The sequence below is a fragment of the Salmo salar genome, chromosome ssa09 (assembly GCF_905237065.1).
Source record: "Salmo salar chromosome ssa09, Ssal_v3.1, whole genome shotgun sequence".
NCBI lineage: Eukaryota > Metazoa > Chordata > Actinopteri > Salmoniformes > Salmonidae > Salmo > Salmo salar.
Window position 1 is genome coordinate 9,474,780 of NC_059450.1, and position 27,426 is coordinate 9,502,205.

Consider the following 27,426-nt stretch of genomic DNA (forward strand, 5'->3'; position numbering starts at 1 on the left):
ATTTTATTTTATGATGTGGTTTCTTGCATCAAACACACAAAACATTTCAGTCATGTCCTTGTTTGAGTGGCTCAACAGGATACTGCCAAGCCCTGTATTTTTTCAAAAGTCTCATGGAATGTAGGCCAACATTGAACACCACACATTGGCTGCTACTGTAGGCTGTATCATAGAACAGCTGTTTCAATAGCTATGTTAAAATATTATGGGACGCATTTTCTCCATTGTTTTTGATGGTAGGCCACTCTGGTAGGAGTACATTATGATCAAAAAGCCACAGTAGCCTATTTGGCCACTGTTAAAACTGTAATTTTAAAGCCTCAGAATTATCCCAACTTTGCGCTCAGCAAACATGAAATTTGCTCAGTGCTGAAATTGTTTTGAGGGAACATCAAAAACAACCCCAGGAAATGGCTTCCTGATGAGATGACAGAGAGATGAGATCTGCGGGATTAGATCAGAAAAGTAAGAGAGGCGAGTCACCCTGTCCTTTTCGGTTTAGGGTGAAGTTGCCCCTGGGTGCTGATCTTGGGTCAGCTTTGCAATTACCAGATTAGGATAGGGGGAGGGGAAGCTGATCCTAAATCTGTGCCTAGGAGCAATTTCACCCACGGAGCTGTCCTCACCTTAATCTTGGCCATAAGGGTGTCGATGGAGGCCCCCAGCTCCTGGATCTGCTTGGCCATCTCCTGCTTGCCCTCCTTCAGTGCGCCCACCACCTCGTTGAAGCGCTCCATCCGCGTCTTCAGGTTACGCACCTTCACCATGCCATCGATGCTGTGGCCGCAACACACACATACGTATGAACACACACACATATAGGAGCAAATGCAAGTATACGTGCACCTACATAAGTGTGAGCACTAAAGCGCGCACGTGCCAACACACACACACATCGTATTGGTTGAGATATAAAAAAGCCTATTTTTTAGTTTTTATGCTTGAAAATGGTTTCTTGTGTGAAACTGACAATTTGTGCTAGCTACATAACTTTTTCACAGATCATATACAGTGCCTTCAGAAAGTATTCATACCCCTTGATTTATTCCACATTTTGTTGTGTTACAGCCTGAAATCAAAATGTATTAATCAGATTTGTTTTACTCATCAATCTACACATACCACATAATGAAAGTGAAAACATGCTTTTACATTTTTTTTGCAAATGTATTTCAAATGAAGTACAGAAATCTCAGCTGCCTTTGGCTTTATCTGTCAAACAAACTATCACACACATTCTAGGGTCCTGAGCAGTCAATTCAAAAACTCATCACACGGATGGTCCCATTCACAAAAGCAATATATATTTTCCGAAGGCAATACGACAACGACATACTGTATTTTCAAAAGCAATACAGTAAGACTAACATTTCTTAATGCAATATGGTGACAGAGTGTGCCAGGAGTCACGGCTGAGGTCTCCAGATTGTGCAGTTAGAAGTTCAAATCAATGTGTAGAAGCTATCAAAAGGCACAGTGTTAAGCACTTTCAAACAAAGGGAATGTGTGTGTGTGTGTGTGTGTGTGTGTGTGTGTGTGTGTGTGTGTGTGTGTGTACACCCACCGTGGCTTATGTTTCCTCTTACAGAGCCACATACGGACGGTCTTCTGAATCTTAATAAGGGCAGAGGCACGATACTTCATCTTCTCCTTCACTGTGTGTGTGTGTGTGGGGGGGGTAGAGATAGAGAGCAGGAGAGAGAAAGTGTGTGAGTAAGACAGAAAGCGAAAGAGTGAGAGAAAGTGAGAAAAGAGAAAGTGAGTAAGAGGGAGATCCAATCATCAGCATAGTATTGGGCCTATTCACACAAACAGAGATGAAGCTACACACACTCCCTATGATCTGTTGACTGAACTTGTAGGGATATTAAGTTGGAGTTTTTTGAAGGAAAATAAATGGAAGTGCAGCCAGCCGTACCAGTGCATATAGCCTCAGCTATGAGATATCCTGAAGGGGAAGTTTAGCAACTCCGATTCAGCAGAAATCGTTTAACCTTTTTTGTTACGGTGGTTGTTTTAAAAGTTATATTCCTTTGTTTTCTTTTTCGCCATTTTTAAGGCTGTCTAGTGACTAATGGTAAAGCATGATGGTGCAACGCAACTGACTCTTAATGATGATTCAATGCATCAATGTTTTAATTGTATCTGTCCTTAACAACTAAATACATTATTATTTATAACTAGGAGGAGTGCTACTGTTCTACAGGATGTCATCCAGCTCAGTGCAAGTATGAGTCAGCGTACGTTTGATGACGGAAAGGGCGCACCACTGGACCTTCTTCCAGCGGCTGATGACCAGCCACTGGTTGACCTTCTTCACCAGCTCTGCCAGGTGGTCCGGGTCCGACTTCATGATTTGGTCAAACTCTGCAAACTGACCCAGAAACAGGACATCAACAGAATCACTCAAAGTAATTTGGGCCTATGTAAATCAGCAGCTTTTCTCTAGCTCGTCCTGGGGACCCTAATGGGTGCACATTTTGGTTTTTGCCCCAGCACTAGACACAGCTGATTTGAATAATCAAAGCTTGATGAGTTGATTATTTGAATCAACCGTGTAGTGCTGGGGCAAAACCAAAAACGTGTACCTATTAGGATCCCCAGGATCGAGTTTAGGAAACACTGCTGCAGAGTATTAAAAAGAGAGCAGTGCTTACCTTCCCAGGACGGAAGAATACTCTGGTCAACCCAAACTTGTAGTCATTCTCATTCAGCCCTAGTGCTTTGAACAAAGCCTGCAGAGGAGCAAGAACCAAAACCATCAGTCTCTTAAAATGTATAAACACCTGAGCAAGGTTACATATGAAATGTAATACTGTTCTTTGGGGGAACCATCCACCTTGCAGAAGAGCCTGGGGTCCAGTCGTGTGAGCTTGTCAGGCATGTATTGCTTGTACATGTTGTAGAGCTCATGGAAGGGAGCTCGGGAGGGGAAGCCGCCCTGCATTAGGTCCAGCACTGACACCATGCCTGGTGAGGAAAGGGAAGAGAATGTCTTAGAGGTGTGTGTTCGTGTGTCTTTACTAATCTTTATAACTGATTATGAACTAATGTTTACTTCGTTTTTTTACAATGTGATTGTGTTAATGATACTCTCAAAACGATGTTCTTCCTCTCCAAGCCCATACCTGAACACTGCAGCTGAGACAGAATCTGGGCTCCTTCAAATTGGTGGCTCACCATCTTTAAGTTGGGTTTTACACAGCGAATGAAGCTGGAGCCCTTTGAAAGACAGGTAAATCATATCCATTACATATCCATCAATCACATCTAATCTGAGGCCAGTTCCTGACTACCAGTGTGTGAGAGAGGACATCAGGTATGGCACAGATACTCACAGTGCTGCGAAGCTTCTCCAGCAGTAGGTTCAACTGGGTCTGTGAAGGCAGGCAGAGAAAAAGCTTCCTTAATACTTTGTCTAAGTCCCACCGCACTGCACAAAAAGGGGGTAAGGAGCACTTACAAACAAATTGGGATTATATTTGCCATTGCACATTTACAACTGAAGAAAAGCAATAATTATAATGTTGACAAGTAAAACATGTGAATAGGTGAGGGATAACAGCACACGGAAAGACAAAGGAAAACCATGCATGACTCATGACGATTCTGCAAAAGCCACTTGCACTGTTCTCAATGCGATTTGCTTTTATAAGTCCTAAATTAATTTGGATGATTTCTCAAGATATATTAAAAATGGACTGCAACTGTGCCAAGTAGATACTTTTTGGGATGTTTTCCAGAAAAAGTGAACGATAACTGATGAATGAATGCGTGTCCTGAATACACGCATCTTTACTGCTCATAGTAGGGATGAATCTTTTAAACATAAATAAAACGTGACTATGTTCCCTTCCTCACAGCATTGCAATATATTGCCTCACAATGCCTAACTTTTATCATTATTTTATGTTTTATTAAAGCACATGTGTCATTAAGCTGAAAAGATCCGGTCTTGGTCTTTTCTCTGCAACGCTACCCTCAGGTCATTGTGTCCATATTATCTTATGAATTAGTGCTAAAAGCGTCAACTCGAGCATCACGGCACACAAAGACCATAGACAAGGACAGGTGGAGGGGAAATATGAAAGGAAGTCAGTGATGGGTGCTCTGTGTGCATCTGCTGATACAGTATGGTGTTGTTGAAACAATCTACAGTGAGACAAGTTACCTTCTGTCCCTGGCTGACTATACTTCTTTGTGACCGACTTTAGCCTGGCTGCTACTTTCTATCTCTGACTTTTTCCACACTTTTTCTTTCGCCCCCCTCTCTAGCTGACAAGGATTTCTTGGGAAAAGATGTAGGAGACTGGAGGTCTACAGAGGAAAGAAGGGATGGAAGAAAAGCAGGAGGGAGGGGAGAGGCGTTAGAAGTTCAAAGGTAGAAGTTGGAAAATAGTCCACAGCGTTTTCTCTAACGTGTCAGATAACATCTGAAACAACAATCTGAAATAAGCAATAGGAAAAGCGTTAGACTACAAACTAAACACACTATTCACTTCAATCGCGAAAGCAGAATGTGAAACAATGTCAAACGCTGTAAGAATTTTAGATTTACACAAACCAATAAGAACTTGTGGTGTGTTTTTCTTTCAAAAGTGTCATCTCAGAGCCAGGTGCTGCTACAGTCTCCTTCCTCACCTTGAATTTATTGCCCACACTGATGAAACTGAGTTTGCCAGCCTTCTGCTTGGAGTCCTTGCTGTTGTTAGAGTTCTCAAAAAGCTCTCGCACAAACTTGTCCTTGGACTCACACACAAGGCTCTCCAAAGACATGTGGAGGGCATCATTATTCTTCTCTACAAACTGGATCTGCAAACGCACGCACACAGAAAAAACATGACAAATACATAAACAGACTTTGCCGTGTGTGCTAACAAGTAGTGATAGGGGAAAACATCAATACAGTTACATATTGCAATGTTATTTTGGATGATGTTATAAAGATAGAGTACCTTTTTTTTTGGTAGTGTTAGTTAGTGCTAGCCGGCTGAACCAGAGCCAAAACTGGTATTTTTCATCCTATAGCTTGTTCTCCACACAACTACTGATCACAACCAAACAACTTCTTACCACACAACTACTGATCACACAACTTTTGACCACAACCACACAATTTATGACCTCAACCCCACAACTCCTGACCACAACCACACAACTCCTGACCACAACCACACCTTTTGACCACAACCACAGAACTTCTGATAGTAACCACACAACTGCTTACCACAACTTTTGACCACAACCACAGAACTTCTGACAGTAACCACACAACTGCTTATACGACAACTTTTGACCACAACCATACAACTACTGACCGCAACCACACAACTTCTGACCGCAACCACACAACTTTTGACCACAACCACACAACTTTTGACCACAACCACACAACTTCTGACAGTAACAACACAGCTGCTTACAACAACTTTTGGCCACAACCACACGTCTGACCACTCATCTACTGAACACAACCACTGACCACAATCACACAACTTCTGACAGTAACAACACAACTCCTGACTACAATCACACAATTTCTGACAGTAACCACACAACTACTGACCACAAACACACAGCTACTGACCACTCATCTACTGACCACACAACCATTGACCACAGCCACACAACTTTTGACCACAACCACAGAACTTCTGACAGTAACCACACAACTGCTTATACGACAACTTTTGACCACAACCATACAACTACTGACCGCAACCACACAACTTCTGACCGCAACCACACAACTTTTGACCACAACCACACAACTTTTGACCACAACCACACAACTTTTGACCACAACCACACAACTTCTGACAGTAACAACACAGCTGCTTACAACAACTTTTGGCCACAACCACACGTCTGACCACTCATCTACTGAACACAACCACTGACCACAATCACACAACTTCTGACAGTAACAACACAACTCCTGACTACAATCACACAATTTCTGACAGTAACCACACAACTACTGACCACAAACACACAGCTACTGACCACTCATCTACTGACCACACAACCATTGACCAGAATCACACAACTTCTGACAGTAACCACACAACTACTGAGCACAACCACACAGCTACTGACCACACAACCTCACAACTACTGACCACAGTCACACAACTTTTGACCAGAATCACACAACTTCTGACAGTAACCACACAACTACTAACCACACAACTTTTGACCAGAATCACACAACTTCTGACAGTAACCACACAACTACTGACCACACAACTACTGACCAGAACCACACAACTGCTTACCACAGTTAGTGACCACAACCACACAACTACTGACCACACAACCCCACAACTACTGACCACAGCCACACAACTTTTGACCAGAATCACACAACTACTGACCACTCAACTGCTGACCACAACCTCTGACCACATCTACTGACCACTACCACACAACTGCTTACCACAATTAGTGACCACAACCACACAATTTCTGACCACAACCACACAACTTCTGACCACAAGCACTTAACGTCTGACCACAACCACACAACGTCTGACCACAACCACACAGCTACTGACCACAACCAACCGGCCTCACAACCGCAGACCACGTGTAACCACGGCAGTCCAGGTCCTCCACATCAGTCTTCTTCACCTGCGGGATGGTCTGAGACCAGCCACCCGGACAGCTGATGAAACTGTGGGTTTGCACAACCAAACAATTTCTGCAAAAACTGTCAGAAACCGTCTCAGGGAAGCTCATCTGCGTGTTCGTCATCTTCACCAGGGTCTTGACCCCACTGTAGTTCGCGATCATAACAGACTTCAGACTTCAAATGCTCACCTATGATGGTACTAGCATGCTGGAGAAGTGTGCACTTCACGGATTAATCCTGGTTTCAACTGTACTGGGCAGATGGCGTCGTGTAGACGAGTGGCTTGGTGATGTCAACCTTGTGAACAGAGTGCCCCATGGTGGCGGTGGGGTTATGGTATGGGCAGGCATAAGCTATGGACAACGAACACAGTTGCATTGTATCGATGGCAATTTGAATGCACAGAGATAACGTGATGAGATTCTGAGGCCCATTGTTCTGCCATTTATCCGCCACCATCACCTCATGTTTAAGCATTATAATGTACGGCCCCAGGACGCAAGGATCTGTACACAATTCCCGAAAGCTGAAAATGTCCCAGTTCTTCCATGGCCTGCATACTCACCAGAAATGTGACCCATTCCCATTGAGCATGTTAGGGATGCTTTGGATCGACATGTACGACAGCGTGTTCCAGTTCCTGCTAATATCTAGCAACTTTGCACAGTCATTGAAGAGGAGTGGGACAACATTCCACAGGCCAATCAACAGCCTGATGAACTCTATGCGAAGGAGATGTGTCGCGCTGCATGAGGCAAATGGCGGTCACACCAGATCCTAACTGGTTTTCTGATCCACACCCATCAATTTTTTTTTAAGGTATCTGTAACCAACAGATGCATATCTGTATTCCCAGTCATGTGACATCCATAGATTAGGAACTGTATATGAACTGTAACTCAGAAATCCTTTGAAATTGTTGCATGTTGCGTTAATGTGTAGTTGTTTTTATTAAAACACATAGGGTGTCTTCAGAAAGTATTCACACCCCTTTATACCCCCTTTACTTTATCCACATTTTGTTGTGTTACAAAGTGGGATTAAAATGGATTTAATTGTAATTTTTTTGTCAACGATCTAGACAAAATACTCCAACATTTGTAAAAAATTATGAAAAATAAAACACTAATATATCTCCACTAGATAAATACTCAACCCCAAGTCAATACATGTTAGAATCACCTTGGCAGTGATTACAGCTGTGAGTCTTTCTGGGTAAGTTGATAAGAGCTTTCCATACCTGGATTGTACAATATTTGCACATTCTTTTATTTTTAAATTCTTTAAGCTCTGTCAAGTTGATCATTGCTAGACAGCCATTTTCAAGTCTTGCCATAGATTTCCAAGCCAATTTAATTCAAAATTGTAACTAGGCCACTCAGGAACATATCAATCAATGTCATCTTGGTAAGCAACTCCAGGTATATTTGGCCTTGTGTTTTAGGTTATTGTCATGCTGAAAGTTGAATTTGTCTCCCAGTTTCTGTTGGAAAGCAGACGGAACCAGGTTTTCCACTAGGATTTTGCCTGTGCTTAGCTCTATTCCGTTTCGCTCTCAAACTCGCCCCACGAAAAAACATTATTCCACTTTGACATTATGGGGTATAGTGTGTAGGCCAGTGACAAAGAAATATACAGTTAATCCACTTTAAATTCAGGTTGTAACAACCAAATGTGAAAAAAGTAAATGGGTGTGAATACTTTCTGAAGGCACTGCATGGAAAATACACGTTTCAAAATTTGGACCAATCGATTAGCCGAAAGAACAGATGACTCTCGGTCAACCAATATAAACTCAGCAAAAAAAGAAACTCCCCTTTTCAGGACCCTGGCTTTCAAAGATAATTCGTAAAAATCCAAATAACTTCATAGATCTTCATTGTAAAGGGTTTAAACACTGTTTCCCATGCTTGTTCAATAAACCATAAACAATTAATAAACATGCACTTGTGGAACGGTCGTTAAGACACTAACAGCTTACAGACGGTAGGCAATTAAGGTCACAGTTATGAAACCTTAAGACACGAAAGAGGCCTTTCTACTGACTCTGAAAAACACCAAAAGAAAGATGCCCAGGGACCCTGCTCATCTGCATGAACGTGCCTTAGGCATGCTGCAAGGAGGCATGAGGACTGCAGATGTGGCCAGGGCAATAAATTGCAATGTCCGAACTGTGAGATGCCTAAGACAGTGCTACAGGGAGACGGGACGGACAGCTGATCGTCCTCGTAGAGGCAGACCACGTGTAACAACACCTGCACAGGATTGGTACATCCGATCACCACACCTGCGGGACAGGTACAGGATGGCAACAGTTACACCACGAGTTACACCAGGAATGCACAATCCCTCCATCAGTGCTCAGACTGTATAAAATAGGCTGAGAGAGGCTGGACTGAGGGCTTGTAGGCCTGCTGTAAGGCAGGTCCTCACCAGACATCACCGGCAACAACGTCGCCTATGGGTACAAACCCATCGTCACTGGACCAGACAGGACTGGCAAAAAGTGCTCTTCACTGACGAGTCGCGGTTTTGTCTCACATGGGGTGATGGTCAGATTCGTGTTTATCGTCGAAGGAATGAGCGTTACACCGAGGCCTGTACCCTGGAGCGGGATCGATTTGGAGGTGGAGGGTCCCATTGTCAGTGTTCTGCCATGGCCAGCGAAGAGCCCGGATCTCAATCCCATTGAGCAAGTCTGGGACCTGTTGGATTGGAGGGTGAGGGCTAGGAGAAATGTCCGGGAACTTGCAGGTGCCTTGGTGGAAGAGCGGGGTAACATCTCACAGCAAGAACTGGCAAATCTGGTACAGTCCATGAGGAAGAGATGCACTGCAGTACTTAATGCAGCTGGTGGCCACACCAGATACTGACTGTTACTTTTGATTTTGACCCCCCCTTTGTTCAGGGACACATTCAATTTCTGTTAGTCACGTCTGTGGAACTTGTTCAGTATATGTCTCAGTTGTCGAATCTAGTTATGTTCATACAAATATTTACACATTAAGTTTTCTGAAAATAAATGCAGTTTACAGTGAGAGGACGTTTCTTTTTTTGCTGAGTTAATTTATTATTCAGGAACAGCCATAGTGTCTCTAAATGGAAAAATACATGTTTAAAAATGTAGACCAATCAAATCATATCGGCATCTAAGTATTGTGACAATATTGTATCGCGAGGTCACTAGGCAATTCCCAGCCATACTAACAAGCTGAGAAGACTATTACCAACAGCAGTATTTAAAATTGCTGCATAGTTACACAACATCTGAGATATAACTGCATATAGTCTGACAAAGTTACATCATACAAGGTTAAACAACAAGCAATCACAAGAGCAAATCAAAATATAATCGATGTGCGTGATGGTTACCGTCTCGTAGCACACAGCTCCGGCAAAGTGTCTGACGATGAAGCCTTCATCATCTCTGACGTTCCTGTGAACAGCCAGCTTCGACTTCCTAGGGACCTGAGAGATGGCAGCAACATATTAGATTGATATACAGTTGAAGTCGAAGTTTACATACACCTTAGCCAAATACATTTGAACTAAGTTTTTCACAATTTCTGACATTTAATCCTAGTAAAAATTCCCTGTCTTAGGTCAGTCAGGATCACCACTTTATTGTAAGAATGTGAAATGTCAGAATAATAGTAGAGCGAATGATTTATTTCAGCTTTTATTTCTTTCATCATATTGCCAGTGGTTCAGAAGTTTACATACACTCAATTTGTATTTGGTAGCATTGCCTTTAAATTGTTTAACTTGGGTAAAATGTTTCAGGTACCCTTCCACAATCTTCCCAAAATAAGTTGGGTGAATTTTGGCCCATTCCCCCTGACAGAGCTGGTGTAACTGAGTCAGGTTTGTAGGCTTCCTTGCTCGTACATGCTTTTTCAGTTCTGCCCACACATTTTCTATAGGATTGAGATCAGGGCTTTGTGATGGCAACTCCAATACCTTGACTTTGTTGTCCTTAAGCCATTTTGCCACAACTTTGGAAGTATGCTTGGAGTCATTGTCCATTTGGAAGACCCATTTGCGACCATGCTTTAACTTCCTGACTGATGTCTTGTGATGTTGCTAAAATATATCCACATAATTTTCCTACCTCATGATGCCATCTATTTTGTGAAGTGCACCAGTCCCTCCTGCAGCAAAGCACCCCCACAACATGATGCTGCCACCCCCGTGGTTCACGGTTGGGATGGTGTTCTTCGGCTTGCAAGCCTCCCCCTTTTTCCTCCAAACATAACAATGGTCATTATGGCCAAACAGATCTATTTTTGTTTCATCAGACCAGAGGACATTTCTCCAAAAAGTATGATCTTTGTCCCAATGTGCAGTTGCAAAAACCGGCTTTTACATGTCGGTTTTGGAGCAGTGGCTTCTTCCTTGCTGAGCGGCCTTTCAGGTTATGTCGATATAGGACTCGTTTTACTGTGGATATAGATACTTTTGTACCTGTTTCCTCCAGCATCTTCACAAGGCCCTTTGCTTTTGTTCTGGGATTGATTTGCACTTTTCGCACCAAAGTACGTTCATCTCTAGGAGACAGAACGCATTTCCTTCCTGAGCTGTATGACGGCTGCATGATCCCATGGTGTTTATACTTGCGTACTATTGTTTGTATAGATGAACGTGGTACCTTCAGGCGTTTGGCAATTGCTCCCAAGGATGAACCAGACTTGTGGAGGTCTACAATTTTTTTTCCTGAGGTCTTAGCTGATTTCTTTTGATTTTCCCATGATGTCAAGCAAAGAGGCATTGAACTTGAAGGTAGGCCTTGAAATACATCCACAGGTACACCTCCAATTGACTCAAATGATGTTTAAAGGCACAGTCAATTTAGTGTATGTAAACTTCTGACCCACTGGAATTGCGATACAGTGAATTATAAGTGAAATCCTCTGTCTGTAAACAATTGTTGGAAAAATGAATTGTGTCATGCACAAAGTAGATGTCCTAACAGACTTGCCAAAACTATAGTTTGTTAACAAGAAATTTGTGGAGTGGTTGAAAAACGAGTTTTAATGACTCCAACCTAAGTGTATGTAAACTTCTGACTTCAACTGTATGTAACGTGTGTGTGTCTTTATTTCTGTCTTGTGTAAGATAGACTGGGCTGAAGTGGTGATGGCAAAAGTCTTCTTTAAGACCCTCATCATTGTGCATGATCTGTGGCCACTATTGGGATACTCACCTATCTGTGGTAGTATCATACTGTCAGGCAATCATGATCAATATTATATGACCATACACATCTGAGAGAATATTCCACATTTCCATATGAAAATCATGATTAATATCGTCTAAAAATCAGCTGTAGCCAGCCCAGTCTAATCTGTTGGTCTGAATTTATATCAATGCTGCATTTCAAACAGGATTTTACGCCTGTCAAGCTTACAGAAAGCGGGACAAAAGTCCCCTAAGAAAAGGGACTGGGGCTGCTGGTTCACAATAGCTCTAATGTTTCACATAGACCAAGTACCAGAATGTCCATTACAATACCATTGTGACCCCTTGGCATGAAAGTGTGGTGAGAGGGCAGTAACAGTATAAGAGTATCAGTTCACTAAATGTTGATCTAAGGTCAGTTTAGCATTTTCAACATAGATGGTTCAAGTTAGGATCCATGGTGGGTAAACTGATCCCAGATATGTGCCTGCAGGGAACTTCCACCCACAGCTCTCACCGTCAGTCTAAAGTGGTCTTTGTGCTGGCTGTGGATGGTGTTGGCAAAGTGATGGTCGCTGGGCTGTGGTAGACGGTTCTCTTCATCCAGAATGTCCAGGATGCCCACTAGTTTTGCTTCCACCAGGTCTATGGGGATAAATTAATGCATTATTCACACTCCACTGGCTTCCAGTTGAAGCTCGCATCTGCTACAAGACCATGGTGCTTGCCTACGGAGCTGTGAGGGGAACGGCACCTCCGTACCTTCAGGCTCTGATCAGTCCCTACACCCAAAGAAGGGCACTGCGTTCATCCACCTCTGGCCTGCTCGCCTCCCTACCTCTGCGGAAGCACAGTTCCCGCTCAGCCCAGTCAAAACTGTTCGCTGCTCTGGCACCCCAATGGTGGAACAAGCTCCCTCACGACGCCAGGACAGCGGAGTCAATCACCACCTTCCGGAGACACCTGAAATCCCACCTCTTTATGGAATACCTGGGATAGGATTAAGTAATCCTTCTAAACCCCCCCCCCCCAAAAAAAATATATAGATGTACTATTGTAAAGTGGTTGTTCCACTGGATATCATAAGGTGAATGCACCAATTTGTAAGTCGCTCTGGATAAGAGCGTCTGCTAAATGACGTAAATGTATATGTTATTACAGATGTAGTCAGCAGCATAGTCAATTCAAGTCAAATTATTAAGATACGAATAAGGTAAGAAAGTACTTTATTTATGTGCAAGGGGGAAATTTGTCTCGTGCTACTAATGTTGTAATGCGTCTGTGTTTTGAACATTTCTCAATGTCACCGTGTGAAGTCATATGCAAAATAAAGTTAAATTCTAACATATTCCAGAGAGGAGCGGTCAACTGTCAGAATGTCTGGAAAGATGCAATCGGTGTCTCAATGTTCCCTTTCCTGGAACATTGACAACCTTTGTATCTTTCTACTGTGCGCTGTGTCTGAGGCTTTGGGTGTTCAAATTGGAGGCACAATGCCTTGTATATCCGGATGCTCATCATAATCTCTCCTAGTGAATTATTCATACAGGACATTCTGTTTGGAATAACATCTGAAGGAGGCACACCAATACATTTGCATGAATAGGCACCTGGGCATAAATTGGGGGGAGGGGGGGGAGAGATTGATGAGCGAATTAATGGACAGCAAGCAAGTAATTTGCAAGTCTTACAAACATTATTCATGGCTGCCAGTTAACCTGGCTGACTAATCAAAACCCTGTTTGATATACAAATCGAAATAGATCACATTGCCACCTACGGGACATTTGATCCTATTCAATGGAGGTTGGGGTTGTGAAAACATAGGCAGAGGGGAACAAAAGAGCACTGACAATCACAAATGCTCATTACACAATGGCAACTTCCTGGTTTAATGAGGAGCCACATGTTGTGGTCCCTCTTCGCCACCAACTCCAGAGAAGTTATATTGTATAGGGCCCTATAAAATCAGTATTCTTTTTTGCCTAATTCTGTTTTCTATGTATTGTTTTTCCAAGTTTATAATTTTCCCCTGTTTTTACAGGTTTTCGGTCTTAAATTTCTTATAGAAAAACAACAAAATGGAATGTTCTAAGTCCAAAACAATGCCTAAACCACACCAGGAAAACACTTAAGGTCTAGGAAAAATCAAAGAAATGTTAATTTTTGAGAGTAGATACCTCTTTCATTCAAGTGCACACCAGCAAGAGACTTGTTTGGTTAGTGGTGTTTCTGTAGCACACGTGATTTCAGAGTTTGCTTAACAAATCACCACTCGATTGATGCAAATAATCACAATATCCTTCTGCCAGGTAGGCATTGGCTACTTTGTAGTTAACATTGAGAAGGTTTTTGACTTCATCGCTAACGGCTACATAAACTGGTAGACAAACGTGGACACACAGACAGGGGCATTCCTGCATTGCCTCTTCAGAAAGTTTAAGGAAAATACAAATCCCTGATGCATTTTGTTAATGTCTCACGATAATCTTAAGCAAATTAATACATTTTCTAATCTATTCAATACATTTAGTTGATTTCCTACAAAATTCAATAAAAATGTATTATTTTGTTGACTTCCGATGTAATGTCTGGATTACGTGATACCGTCAGCGTTCTCCGCAGATTTTATAGGGCCCTAAATGTGCAGTCGAAGGAAGTCAGTGCAAACTCATGTCGTGGGGGCGATTTCATGCACTCACAGTTTCTGAAAAGTGAGAGTGCTCTGTCAAGGGCTGTATCTCTCATCATGTCTTGTATGAGCCTTAAAAAGACAGGGCTTCAAGTTAATCATGTCTCTGTATGTCACGCTAAGGCACCCAGAAGCTGGAGATTTCCACTCCAATCTCCACAACACTCACACACACACACACCTCTCCTTGCCTCTCCGTTTGGTCCCTAGTGGCAACTCCTAGTCAGCAGTCAGACACAGAAAGAGATTGCATCTTTTCCTTCTAAAGCCAGTCCTTGCATTATGTTTCACATTGAAGCTTACAGTACAGGTACAATATGCATCGCATAGAGACTTACAGAGTGCTGTCCCGCATATTAAACCAGTAAAATAGTTTAGGAGCTGCTCTTGGGGAATTTGACTTTGCACTATGACAAGTTGATAAACTGAATGTGTGAAACAGGCTGGGAGAAATGTCCTGTTTCACTGGTCTGGCATCTAAATATACTGCAATATCAAGATATATTTTGGGCGTATGAAAGAGCTCCAACATAGAATGAAATATAACATAGCAATATATATGTGCTTCACAGCCTACTGCAGAAGAAATACACAAGACATGTCTAATAATAATAATAATATGGAGTAAGGTGACAATGGTTTGGCATCGGCACCCACCTATGCAGTCCTGGTTGTCGACATAATGAACTTCATTGACTCCCAGTCCTTCCCTCTGATATAGCTCTTGCTCCTGCAGAAAGAATGGTAAGTCAACACTAAAGTAATAAGATGTTGCTCCTAACCAGTTTTACCGGGTCAGATCTTTTTTCATCCTCCTAATGGTTAGTGTGTAATCTGATCCTAGATGTGTCAACAATCATGACTTACTGAATCAAGTACACAAACCCCTTTCCAAAATTGATTAAAAAAAAATAATGTAAACATGCTTCTCTGGGTAATTTCAGGCCAACAAACACAAATATCTCTACACTCCAATGTGATTCAAACACCATGAAATCCCTTAATTTAAATTTTGATCATTAATTGGAGACCTTAAAAATGAATGAATAAAACAAGAGCTCCCAGAAGAGAAACCCTGTCATCTCCACAGAGAGAAAGATTACCATTCTAATGAGTGTAACGTGTGGACTGACTCTTGCAGGGAGAAGAGTGTGTTCGGTGTGTGTGAGTCCTCTTTAGTGTTGCATGGTATACCGAAACTTCAGTACTTTGTTGATACCCCCTCCAAAAAAGGACCATGCATATAGCCAAAAAAAGCGACTTACAGTAGTGAATGCATACATTTCATACATTTTTTTGTTCCGTACTGGTCCCCCGTGGGAATCGAACCCACAACCCTGGTGTTGCAAACACCATGCTCTACCAACTGAGCCACACGGGACTAAATGGATATGCTTCTTAATAAAAACCTATTTGAAACAAGCCATTACACTTCATTATTATCATGGTATTTTAAATGATTAAATATTCATCAGCAAATGAAGAAATGCCAGGTTGAAGAGGATCTGTTGCATTTTTGTATTGACAACATTAAGAGAGTCCAATTAAAGATATGCCTACCTTGTCCGTTGGCTTTTCTGCATATATATCAATGCACAAAACCATTAAAACGAAGTCTGATGGGTTCTCACATTTTCCCCAAAATATTCACATATCACAAACCCTGCTGCTGAGGTCATTCGACTGTTCTTCAAAGGGAAGACGCCGTAATGAGAAAGATAATGTAGCCTAAGCTACTGATAATAGGCCATTTACCAGATTAAATCATGACAGGAGTGTTTGATTCTTATTAAAGAGATGGAGCCCAGACAGACTACTTTAGGAAACTTTCTGGCTGGACATATAGGCCTGTAGAAAGAATCAGCGAACTCACACACAGCACACCTCAGTAAAAGTGCCCGTCAATCAAAGCCACCAGTGTATGTCAGACACAAGAGCAAATATTTCTCCTTTCCTTAAAACATATTAAAAAACCTAGGCCTATCTTATGCTTTCCGAAGATAATGAATTGACAAGGAATGTATGAAGGGGAGAGCTATGCTATAATATGAAGATGATACTGACAATAATTCAAACATGTCCACAGCCTACTTATCAGCGACGCTGATTATCGAGGGGGATTGTGTTGGAAAGCTTTTTCAAATACTGTGTGTTTAAAGACTTGACTTACTGTGTGAGGTGAATAAGAAATTACTTAAAAGACCAGCTGGGCAGGTACTTCAATGGGTGCTCAGGCGCAAGCGCTCCGTCAACATTAAGAGGACAAAGAAACCAGCCACACGCTCATTGTTCACATGGAGCGCGTATATGATGAATGAAATAAATCAAAACTTGTTTCTCACAAGTGTAGCAGGCTGTGAGCAAATAACATTTACACTCCGAGAATAAGAACAGTAAATGACTGTAATTAATACACGCATTACCAGAAATGAATGTTACCAAATGACATGGATTAACGGTAAATTGCCTGTTTTATAAAAAGGTAGGTTACCACATGGGCATTCACAAAACTGCATTGCGGGCTGACACTGTATAGCCCAGGCTACTATTCTACTTTGTGGGGATAGGAGGGCGGCATTTTTATTTTGTCTCGCCTAGTGTGACATATCGGCCAGGACCGGGGGTATGATCAGCGTTGATTAGTCTATAAATTAAGAAAAGGTTCCGTATCAAATTATACCATGCCAGGTTGGAGAGGATTGGCGCATTTTCCATTCGACACATTATAGGCCTCAGAGCCAGAACAACCTTGTCGATTGCTGTTGAATAATTAATCAATAGTCAGATGCATCCAACCTTCTTTAAAAGACAGATTTATTTATTTACCAGCAAGCAATACAAATGTGCATTGTATAAAATAAAGTCCACACATCAAACTATAAAAAATAAATAATTAAGTGCCATAGCCTATTGTGCTCTACACCTCCGCACATCATCAGTTAGAAAGTGGAGGAGATGTAGAAAGTTTAGACTAAGTTAGCAAAACAATTTCTTACATTAGGTAAAGTTTATCTACATGAAAGTAAAGTTAATAAAAATAAAACCTAAAATGAATGTAGGCCTATTTAAGCGGTTTTGACGGTTAATTAGTAAACACTCCCGTTATTAGGTAAAGTTTATATACATGAAAGTAAAGTTAATACAAATAAAAACTAAAATGAATGTAGGCCTAAACGGTTTTGACAGTTATTATATTTTCCTGACGGTCTTCATCCATCAGTTACACGGTTATTCAATTACCGTTTACTGCATTTGTAAAATTTGACACACTCACAATTGAAATTTGACACACTCGCAATAGCAATGTAAAACTGGGATCCCCCTCTTTTTTAAACAAAGGCCAAACTGCTTTCAAAAGTGTTTTCCCACGATTGCATTAAGAATTGTTGTGCATTGACTGCTTGTCCGATGGCTCTCAGGACTCGAATGTGCCTCGAGAGGAATATTTATCTTGCATACAACAGTTAAATGCAGTGCATTCGGAAAGTACTCAGACCCCTTGACTTTTTCCACATTTTGTTACATTACAGTCTTATTCTAAAATGGAATAAATCATTTTTCCCCCTCAATCTACACACAATACCCCATAATGACAAAGCAAAAAAAGTTTAAAATAATTTTGCGCAAATTTTTCAAATATAACTGAAATATCACATTTAAGTAACTATTCAGAACCTTTACTCAGTACTTTGTTGAAGTACCTATGGCAGAGATTACAGCCTCGAGTCATCTTGGGTTATGACGCTACAAGCTTGGCACAACTGTATTTGGGGAGTTTCTCCCATTCTTCTTTGCAGATCCTCTCAAGCTCTGTTAGCTCTGTTACCACCACCATGCCTCACCGTAAGGATAGTGCCAGGTTTCCTCCAGACGTGACACTTGGCATTCAGGCCAAAGGGTTCAATCTTAGTTTCATCAGACCAGAGAATATTGTTTATCATGGTCAGAGTCCTTTAGGTGCCTTTTGGCAAACACTAAGCGGGCTGTCATGTGCTTCTGTCTGGCCACTACCATAAAGGCCTGATTGGTAGAGTGCTGCAGAGATGGTTGTCCTTCTGGAAGGTTCTCCCATCTCCACAGAGGAACTCTGGAGCTCTGTCAGAGTGACCATCAGGTTCTTTGTCACATCCCTGACCAAGGCCCTACTCTGCCAATTGCTCAATTTGGCTGGGCATTCAGCTCTAGGAAGAGTCCTGGTGGTTCCAAAATTCTTCCATTTAAGAATGATGGAGGCCACTGTGTTCTTGGGGACCTTCAATGCTGCAAAAATGTTTTGGTACCGTTCCCCAGATCTGTGCCTAGACACAATCCTGTCTCGGAGCTCTACGGACAATTCCTTCAACCTCATGGCTTGGTTTATGCTCTGACATGCACTGTCAACTGTGTGACCTTATATACAGTGGGGGGAAAAAGTATTTGATCCTCTGCTGATTTTGTACGTTTGCCCACTGATAAAGAAAGGATCAGTCTATAATTTTAATGGTAGGTTTATTTGAACAGTGAGAGACAGAATAACAACAAAAATATCCAGAAAAACGCATGTCAAAAATGTTATAAATTGATTTGCATTTTAATGAGGGAAATAAGAATTTGACCCCCTCTCAATCAGAAAGATTTCTGTCTCCCAGGTGTCTTTTATGCAGGTAATGAGCTGAGATTAGGAGCACACTCTTAAAGGGAGTGCTCCTAACCGCAGCTTGTTACCTGTAAAAAAGACACCTGTCCACAGAAGCAATCAATCAATCAATCAGATCAATCAATCAATCAGAGCTCTCCAAGGATGTCAGGGACAAGATTGTAGACCTACACAAGGCTGGAATGGGCTACAAGACCATCGCCAAGCAGCTTGGTGAGAAGGTGACAACATTTGGTGTGATTATTCGCAAATGGAAGAAACACAAAAGAACTGTCAATATCCCTCGGCCTGGGGCTCCATGCAAGATCTCACCTCGTGGGGTTGCAATGATCATGAGAACGGTGAGGAATCAGCCCAGAACTTCACGGGAGGATCTTGTCAATGATCTCAAGGCAGCTGGGACCATAGTCACCAAGAAAACAATTGGTAACACACTACGCCGTGAAGGACTGAAATCCTGCAGCGCCCGCAAGGTCCCCCTGCTCAAGAATACATATACATGCCCGTCTGAAGTTTGCCAATGAACATCTGAATGATTCAGAGGACAACTGGTGAAAGTGTTGTGGTCAGATGAGACCAAAATGGAGCTCTTTGGCATCAACTCAACTCGCCGTGATTGGAGGAGGTGGAATGCTGCCAATGACCCCAAGAACACCATCTCCACCGTCAAACATGGAGGTGGAAACATTATGCTTTGGGGGTGTTTTTCTGCTAAGGGGACAGGACAACTTCACCGCATCATTTGACGGGGCCATGTACCGTCAAATCTTGGGTGAGAACCTCCTTCCCTCAGCACATTAAGGTCCTGGAGTGGCCTAGCCAGTCTCCAGACCGTAATCCCATAGAAAATCTGTGGAGGGAGCTGAAGGTTCGAGTTGTCAAATGTCAGTCTCGAAACCTTAATGACTTGGAGAAGATCTGCAAAGAGGAGTGGGACAAAATCCCTCCTGAGATGTGTGCAAACCTGGTGGCCAACTACAAGAAACGTCTGACCTCTGTGATTGCCAACAAGGGTTTTTCCACCAAGTACTAAGTCATGTTTTGCAGAGGGGTCAAATTCTTATTTCCCTCATTAAAATGCAAATAATTTTTTACATGCGTTTTTCTGGATTTTTGTTGTTGTTATTCTGTCTCTCACTGTTCAAATAAACCTACCATTAAAATTATAGACTGATCATTTCTTTGTAACTGGGCAAACGTACAAAATCAGCAGGGGATCAAATACTTTTCCCCCCCACTGTAGACAGTTGTGTGCCTTTCCAAATCATGTCCAAACAACTGAATTTACCACAGGTAGACTCCATTCAAGTTGTAGAAACATCTCAAGGATGATCAATGGAAACAGGATGCACCTTAGCTTAATTTTGAGTCTCATAGCAAAGGGTCTGAAGGCTTATGTAAATAAGCTATTTCTGGTTTTTATTAAAAAAAAAACTGTTTTCTCTTTGTCATGATGGGGTATTGTGTGTAGATTGATGAGGGGAAAAAAATGTGTATACATTTTAGAATAAGGCTGTAGGTAAACTATTCTACTATGCGGTTGTCTGATTTTGTATTAACAACATTACATGGCAAAAATAGTAGCACTGAAAAGTTACATCCTAAATGTTATAATACAGGCTTTGAATTACTTTGCCAGCAGCTACAGTATGTTACACACCGCTGTCTGAGTTGAGCGCAGCTGTTTTGAGCATTATAGAGGACAGACTATTTCATTCCCTTCCTCTGAACATCGGCGTGTCATCAACAATCGTGCATGTCAGTTCAGTGCACACAGTATAACAGACAAAATAAAATATTTGAGAATACAGTTATTTTGGAATATATTTCATAGAACAGATATGCTTCTGTCTGTATTAGGCTATACCATCTCCAAACCGGATCTACACTGATCTCAAAAAAGACCTCTCCTGAATCCATTACGGAGAACTTTAACCCCTCGCTAGAGCTTTCTGGGCTGCATTGTTAGCTCCTCACTCATGCTGAGTTAGCACACTTGAATACTGCAACAATGCATGTAGAAATGTTTAAACTGTTAATTACTGTTTGCAAAACAATGTCCATACAGGCTAGAACAGTTTTTCTTTTTGTAGGCAAATTTTCCTTGCTAGCTTACAGCTGAAGCAAGATCAATTCACTACCCTAGTACTTTTTGTGATAATTTGCAAACGATAATGCAAAATATGCTGATTTCAAAGCTGATTCTCACCAAAAACGTTATTAATTCGCTTCGTCTCCCTCGCCACCAAAAGCTTATTCACTTTTTCACCTATCTGGTTTCCACTAGATTCCAGAGCCACAAAGTCAGATTCCACAGCCACATCTGCCTCGCAAATGATGTCATTACATTCTTAAAGAGACAGCGCAAACTTTTATAAAAGAAGAGATTCATTCTTGAAAGGAAATGTTGTTAAGCAGTACAATAAAATAATCTGTTCTCCTAGCAGTCGCCAATAAAGTAAGTCCTAAATGGTAGGGATTATTTGTCATCTGTAGCCCCTGAAATCAGCTAAACAAGCTCAATAACTCAATGAATGCACACACTCCTATTGAATAATATGCATTCACCTGTATTGTGAATAGACCTAGGCTACATCTTGATTTACCCAGTTAATCAATAGAGATTTATCTTTCAAATAAATGATTACCATTGTCGTTTTGTAGTTAGATTGGTAAAAACAAAGTCAAATTGATTGTATGATTATATAATTAATTCATTAATGCATACATGGCTTCCTTAAAAAAAAAAAAACACTAAACCTGGTATCAAAGTCAAAATTCTGGTATCGTGACAACACTAGCGAGCCACCTCCACACCCCCAGACTTCACTCTCACTCACCTCTTTCAGGATGCGCTCGTTGAAGAACTGCTGCAGCTTCTCGTTGCAGTAGTTGATGCAGAACTGCTCAAAGCTGTTGTGTTCAAAATATTCTGAGGGGGGTGAGAAGCAATTTGAAAGTGAAAATGATCTGCCACGTCTGAAGTGGGAATGAATAATGCTCATCTTCAGGCAGTTACTGGTACTGAATATATCAAATTATGTCAGTAAAGATTTTAGAACATGACGAGAAAAAGAGTTTATGTGAGGACATGAAGGAAACAAACACCTACAAGATAAATTAACGGAAATATGGCTAGATAGACTCACAGGCAGACCGAGAAACAAACTTACAGAGAAACAGACAAACTGTCAGACAAACTCACTGCTCTAGGCCGACTTACCGAAGCCGGCGATATCCAGCACCCCGATGAAGTTGGAGGAGGTTTTGAAGGGGAAGCACTGGTTGACCCTCCTGACCACGTGATCGAAGAGGCAGCTGTACACGGCCTTGGCCAGGGCGTCCCGGGCGTTGTTCGCCTGTTCCACCCTCAGAGGCACCCTGGGGGGAAAAAACTAAGTGAGAGGCCGAAACTGGGACACTGGGCTACTCTTTAATTTGAAAAAAAAAAAGCATTTTTAATCAATACAGCCATAGGTAAGGAGGTCAAAAGACAAGCCATTAGAAGAAGTGACTGTACTCCCTGAACCCTGGCTGACTAATTGTCCTAGCACTCTCCCCAACACCATTTGGCTTCAATTATTCAAAGGGGTTGATGATTATGAACAAAGTGGTGTTCTTCTGAAGTGAGCAAGTTCAGCTATGGTGTAGCACTCCTTCCTGCACTCAGTCTCATGGCTGGTAGCTACACTGTGGACTGGAATACTCATCAAAATTCAAACATTCCAAAAGTATTCTGCTCTCCGTTTTTTTTCTGGACAGGCATCGAGCTGAAGCAGCAGGTTCAGAGCAAACCTTTAACGTTTGAAGTTACTGTAGGTGCCATTACTGCTCACTTTCCCCACCCCATATTCTCATCTATAATCTATTCATGTTCAGTCTCATGTTTTATTATCACCTGAAACAATGTATTTATGCGATCTCTGACGAGAGACAGGCTCTCCATCATTTTGCATTACAAATACTACACTTGACTGTTCAGTAGCGGGGCAAGACTCCGTGAAGATGACGTACGGCATAATCAAATAAGCCACGATGTAAATGGGGCATTAGTCTTTAAAAGTATAAAAGTGCAGCAGCAGTAGAGATAGTTTAATGCTGCATTCAGACGAGGGAAGCAAAAACCGTCATATCAGTCGGCATAGCGGGACAAGAAAGCAAGAAAGATGGTGATGGCAAAAGTAAGCCAGCACGACGGTATGCATTGCTATAGTGATTTCAGTAAACAAAACTGTGCAAATCAACATCCGGTAGAAAACAACACTACGGCAGACGGCAAAAGTCAAACATTTTTAACTCTGGCGGCAAGTCCCATCTATCGTGGCGGCTGATGGCATTCACCGCCAGCCTCAACGTCATTTACCGTCGTGCTCTCATCGAAAACAATGAATTCGGGTTTTCCGTCTACCTCATACCATCTAAACGCAGCATTAGAGGTAGTCTTACTTGATAACTGTTCCTTTGGCGCCCCCTGCTGTGGTGAGCATGACCCTGGTGGTGAGGCTGACTCTCAGGTCCTCCTGGTCTAGGCCCAGCAAGTCAGCACAGTAGGCCAGCTTCTGACTAGACTGGTTCATCAGGATGCAGCCGCCTGGAAACACACACACCACGCGCACGCACCACGCACACCCCCCCAAAAATTATTGGTGCACACAAAAAGAAAATGGAGCAACGTCCATTATGCCCCCTCAATTGGATTTGATGGATTTTAGTACTTTCTTTCTCCTGCCAAATGCTTGAATACAGCCATACTGGGAATACACGCCCCACATTCTGCAGAAGAAGTACTGTCTTTGTCACAGGCAGTGAAGTAGTAATGTACTTTTGAAGGGCAGAGACAGACAGATGGTCTGAGAGAGGGAAATTAACTGTCAACATGTAACCATTTCAACGGAGAGTGAGCACCTAGCGACGTTCCAGGTAATATCTGCTCTCGAGGCAGCAATCGATTACATCATCCATCTCAAGATAAGCTTGAATCATCACTTTTCTTATATGACAGATGTATTGCATCACTCTTGTGCAGCTGGTAGGAGAGTGGATTCAGAGTCCTTTTCAATGGGTGAACTTCAAAAGTGGGACAGTGAGACCCTACAAAGAATGTGTCAGCCAGGGGTGGGGAGTAGACCTCCTGCCACGTTATAGAAACTAAACAAGGGATTCAATGTTGTCAGAACAATAAAAGGACCAATAAGCCCCATTGAGTGTATGCAGATGAGTGCTTGTGCACACACACACACACACACACACACACACACGTCTGTATGCTCATGTATCTGCGTAAGTGTGTGTACATTCTAATACTCCAGAGAGCTACACTAAGAGAGAGACGTTAGTTATGTAACTTGATTTACCCGATGTACTCCCGGTTTCCTCAAAGTCAATGTTGCCCAGGTGCAGCACCCCGGCCACCACCCTGAACAGGTCCAGCTTCTCCGTGTCATCCAGGCCAATCTTCTTCATGGCGCCGCACATCCTGTTGAAGTCTCCCTGGTCGTCCAATAGAGGGTCCTTCAGGGCACCCAGCTTCACATGCTGGAGGACGGAGAGACAGGAGAGTCAGGATACTACACCTAGGCCCGTATTCACAGAGAGTCTCAAAGTAGGAGTGCTGAACTAGGATCAGTTTCGCCTTTTAGATTATACTGAATATGATTATGGACAGGGTGACCTGATCCTCGATCAGCACTCTTTGTGAATACAGGCCCTGTGCTAGCTAAAGTCAAGAGTCTTTCCAGTGCCATCGTGTGACCCGACTAGGAAAAACTCCTGGCCTCCCTTCTAGGCTGTCATTTTTCATGTGAGAGCCATCACACACACACACACATCACACCTTCCTACAGTAGGAACAAGACTGCCGTGCTACAGTAGCCTTGACTGACCTAGCGTCAAATGCTACGTCTCACCCCTAATATCAGAAATTAGAAATCCACCACTGACAGATAAAAGCAGAGGCATAGATAAGTACAGTGGATTTGTGGTTTCTGGTTTGAATGAAGGCTGGCAGACTTCAAAGCAGAGGCACACTAAAGCGAATGTCACAGTGTGATGTTGTTCCAACACGACTTCACTTCCGTGAGATTTTGGTTGTTGGATTTCCCCTGACCAGTCATAAGTGTGTGTCTGTAACAGTATCTCCTTAGATGGATAATTCACCACACTGTGACATTCTGAGCCTGACAGAAGCTGGATAAATAAAAATCCCATGCACATTGATAAAGAAGCATGCTCTGCATAGCTCCTGTTTGCACTACAATCTCAAGCATGGAGTTTACATAGTGAGCAAAACAAAGAGTGTCTTCTAAGGAAAGCATCATCACCTCATCATCCTGCATTACATAGACATGAGGCAGGGCAAAGAGACGTGCAAGCTTTATTAGTTACACCGCAACTGTCATGAGATCATTGCTCTCTCAACACACTGAATAGAAGCTGTGAAAAGGTACATTTGGTTCATTGTTAAAATGGTAAATTCATAGGCCTGTTTAAATTTGTCAATTTACACATAGCCTACAACAGATTTGCCAGACTTTCACCTAAGCCAAAGCACCGGAAGTTATTTATTTCTAAATACAATCCTTGATACAGTTTGGCATGAATACTTCCTATACCCTATATCTAAGGTTGGGCGATGTCAACCTTTGTCCTATTGTGATTATGTACTCATAAAACCGCAGATATATGATGGTATTGCTCCCTATTGGCCAACCCAAAAAAGTATAATAATGTGAGGGTTTTTAAACTCCGTAGGCCTATAGCGCGAAATTGCATGCTAACAACTGGACGAATCATGACGAAAGATAATGTTGAAAGCCTGGGTAGAGGCTAAGTGCAGGCAAATCTTTTTTAATATTCCTTACTGGTGAAGCTTCAGCATGGAAGAGGTTTGTGTGTGTCTGTCTGTGTCAATGTGGCACACACATGACGGCGCAAAGTGACAGTCAACTGATGAACGGCAGAAAGTTAGGCTATAAATCAAGGGCTAGATAGAAGAAAAGTCTAGACAGTCTTCAGAACTAGATAATAACTGCTATATTTGCATCCTCCTCCTATCTTAATATTGTTTGTTCAATCTCTCATAAAGCTATGATTGAGAATATGCCTAGGCCTATAGACTAAGACTTTCATTCTTGTTCTTTTTGAAAGCGCCAACAACTTCTTAGGATATTTGAATATTTGGGAAATATACTGTTATGAATATCCAGTACATAACTTTAACTAGTCTTGAAGGGCAATTCCACCAATTTCTAACCTTATTTTCATCATATCCAGTACAATACCAGTGTCTACATACAGTACATTCAGAAAGTATTCAGACCCCTTGACTTTTTTCCACATTACAGCCTTATTCTAAAATGGATTAAATACATTTTTTTCCTCATCAATCTAAACACAATTCCCCATAATGACTAAGCAAAAACAGGTTTTTTTGAATTTTAAGCAAATGTATAAAATATTGAAAAACTGAAATACATTATTTACATAAGCATTTAGACCCTTTGCTATGAGACTCGAAATTGTGCTCAGGTGCATCCTGTTTCCATTGATCATCCTTGAGATGTTTCTACAACTTGATTGGAGTCTACCTGTGGTAAATTCAATTGAATGGACATGATTTGGAAAGGCACACACCTGTCTATATAAGGTCACACAGTTGACAGTGCATGTCAGAGCAAAAACCAAGCCATGAGGTTGAAGGAATTGTCCGTAGAGCTCCGAGACAGGATTGTGTTGAGGCACAGATTTGGGGAACGGTACCAAAACATTTCTGCAGCATTGAAGGTTCCCAAGAACACAGTGTCCTCCATCATTCTTAAATGGAAGAAGTTTGGAACCACCAAAACTCTTTCTACAGCTGGCCGCCTGGCCAAACTGAGCAATCGGGGGAGAAGGGCCTTGGTCAGAGAGGTGACCAAAAACCCGATGGTAACTCTAAAAGAGCTCCATAGTTCCTCTGTGGAGATGGGAGAACCTTCCAGAAGGACAACCATCTCTGCAGCACTCCACCAATCAGGCATTTATGGTAGAGTGGCCAGATGAAAGCCACTCCTCGGTAAAAGGCACATGACAGCCCATTTGGTGTTTGCCAAAAGGCACCCAAAGGACTCTCAGACTACGAGAAACAAGATTCTCTGGTCTGATGATTCCCTGAATGCCAAGCATTAAGTCTAGAGGAAACCTGCCACCATCCCTACGGTGAAGCATGGTGGTGGCAGCATGATGCTGTGGGGACGTTTTTGAGCGACAGGGACTGAGACTAGTCAGGATAGAGGGAAAGATGAACTG

At 42.1% G+C, this 27,426-nt stretch overlaps 1 protein-coding gene across 7 annotated transcripts in view; it reads right to left on the reverse strand.

Moving 5' to 3' along the window:
• myo6b (myosin VIb) overlaps positions 1-27,426 on the reverse strand; it is a 95,491-nt gene that overhangs the window by 21,558 nt on the left and 46,507 nt on the right. For 6 of the 7 annotated variants that reach the window (XM_014210178.2, XM_014210177.2, XM_014210174.2 and 3 more), the window contains exons 11-25: positions 24,495-24,675; positions 23,587-23,731; positions 22,364-22,521; positions 21,981-22,072; positions 15,162-15,234; positions 12,330-12,457; positions 10,007-10,102; positions 4,642-4,812; positions 3,339-3,377; positions 3,129-3,222; positions 2,840-2,970; positions 2,658-2,735; positions 2,245-2,374; positions 1,565-1,655; positions 627-777 (exon numbers count right to left, since the gene is read on the reverse strand). In XM_014210178.2, the coding sequence (XP_014065653.1) occupies positions 627-777; positions 1,565-1,655; positions 2,245-2,374; positions 2,658-2,735; positions 2,840-2,970; positions 3,129-3,222; positions 3,339-3,377; positions 4,642-4,812; positions 10,007-10,102; positions 12,330-12,457; positions 15,162-15,234; positions 21,981-22,072; positions 22,364-22,521; positions 23,587-23,731; positions 24,495-24,675 (1,758 nt within the window). Of the gene's footprint in view, positions 1-626; positions 778-1,564; positions 1,656-2,244; positions 2,375-2,657; positions 2,736-2,838; positions 2,971-3,128; positions 3,223-3,338; positions 3,378-4,171; positions 4,318-4,641; positions 4,813-10,006; positions 10,103-12,329; positions 12,458-15,161; positions 15,235-21,980; positions 22,073-22,363; positions 22,522-23,586; positions 23,732-24,494; positions 24,676-27,426 lie in introns of those variants that run through there. The other variant, XR_006770920.1, reaches the window with a different exon arrangement.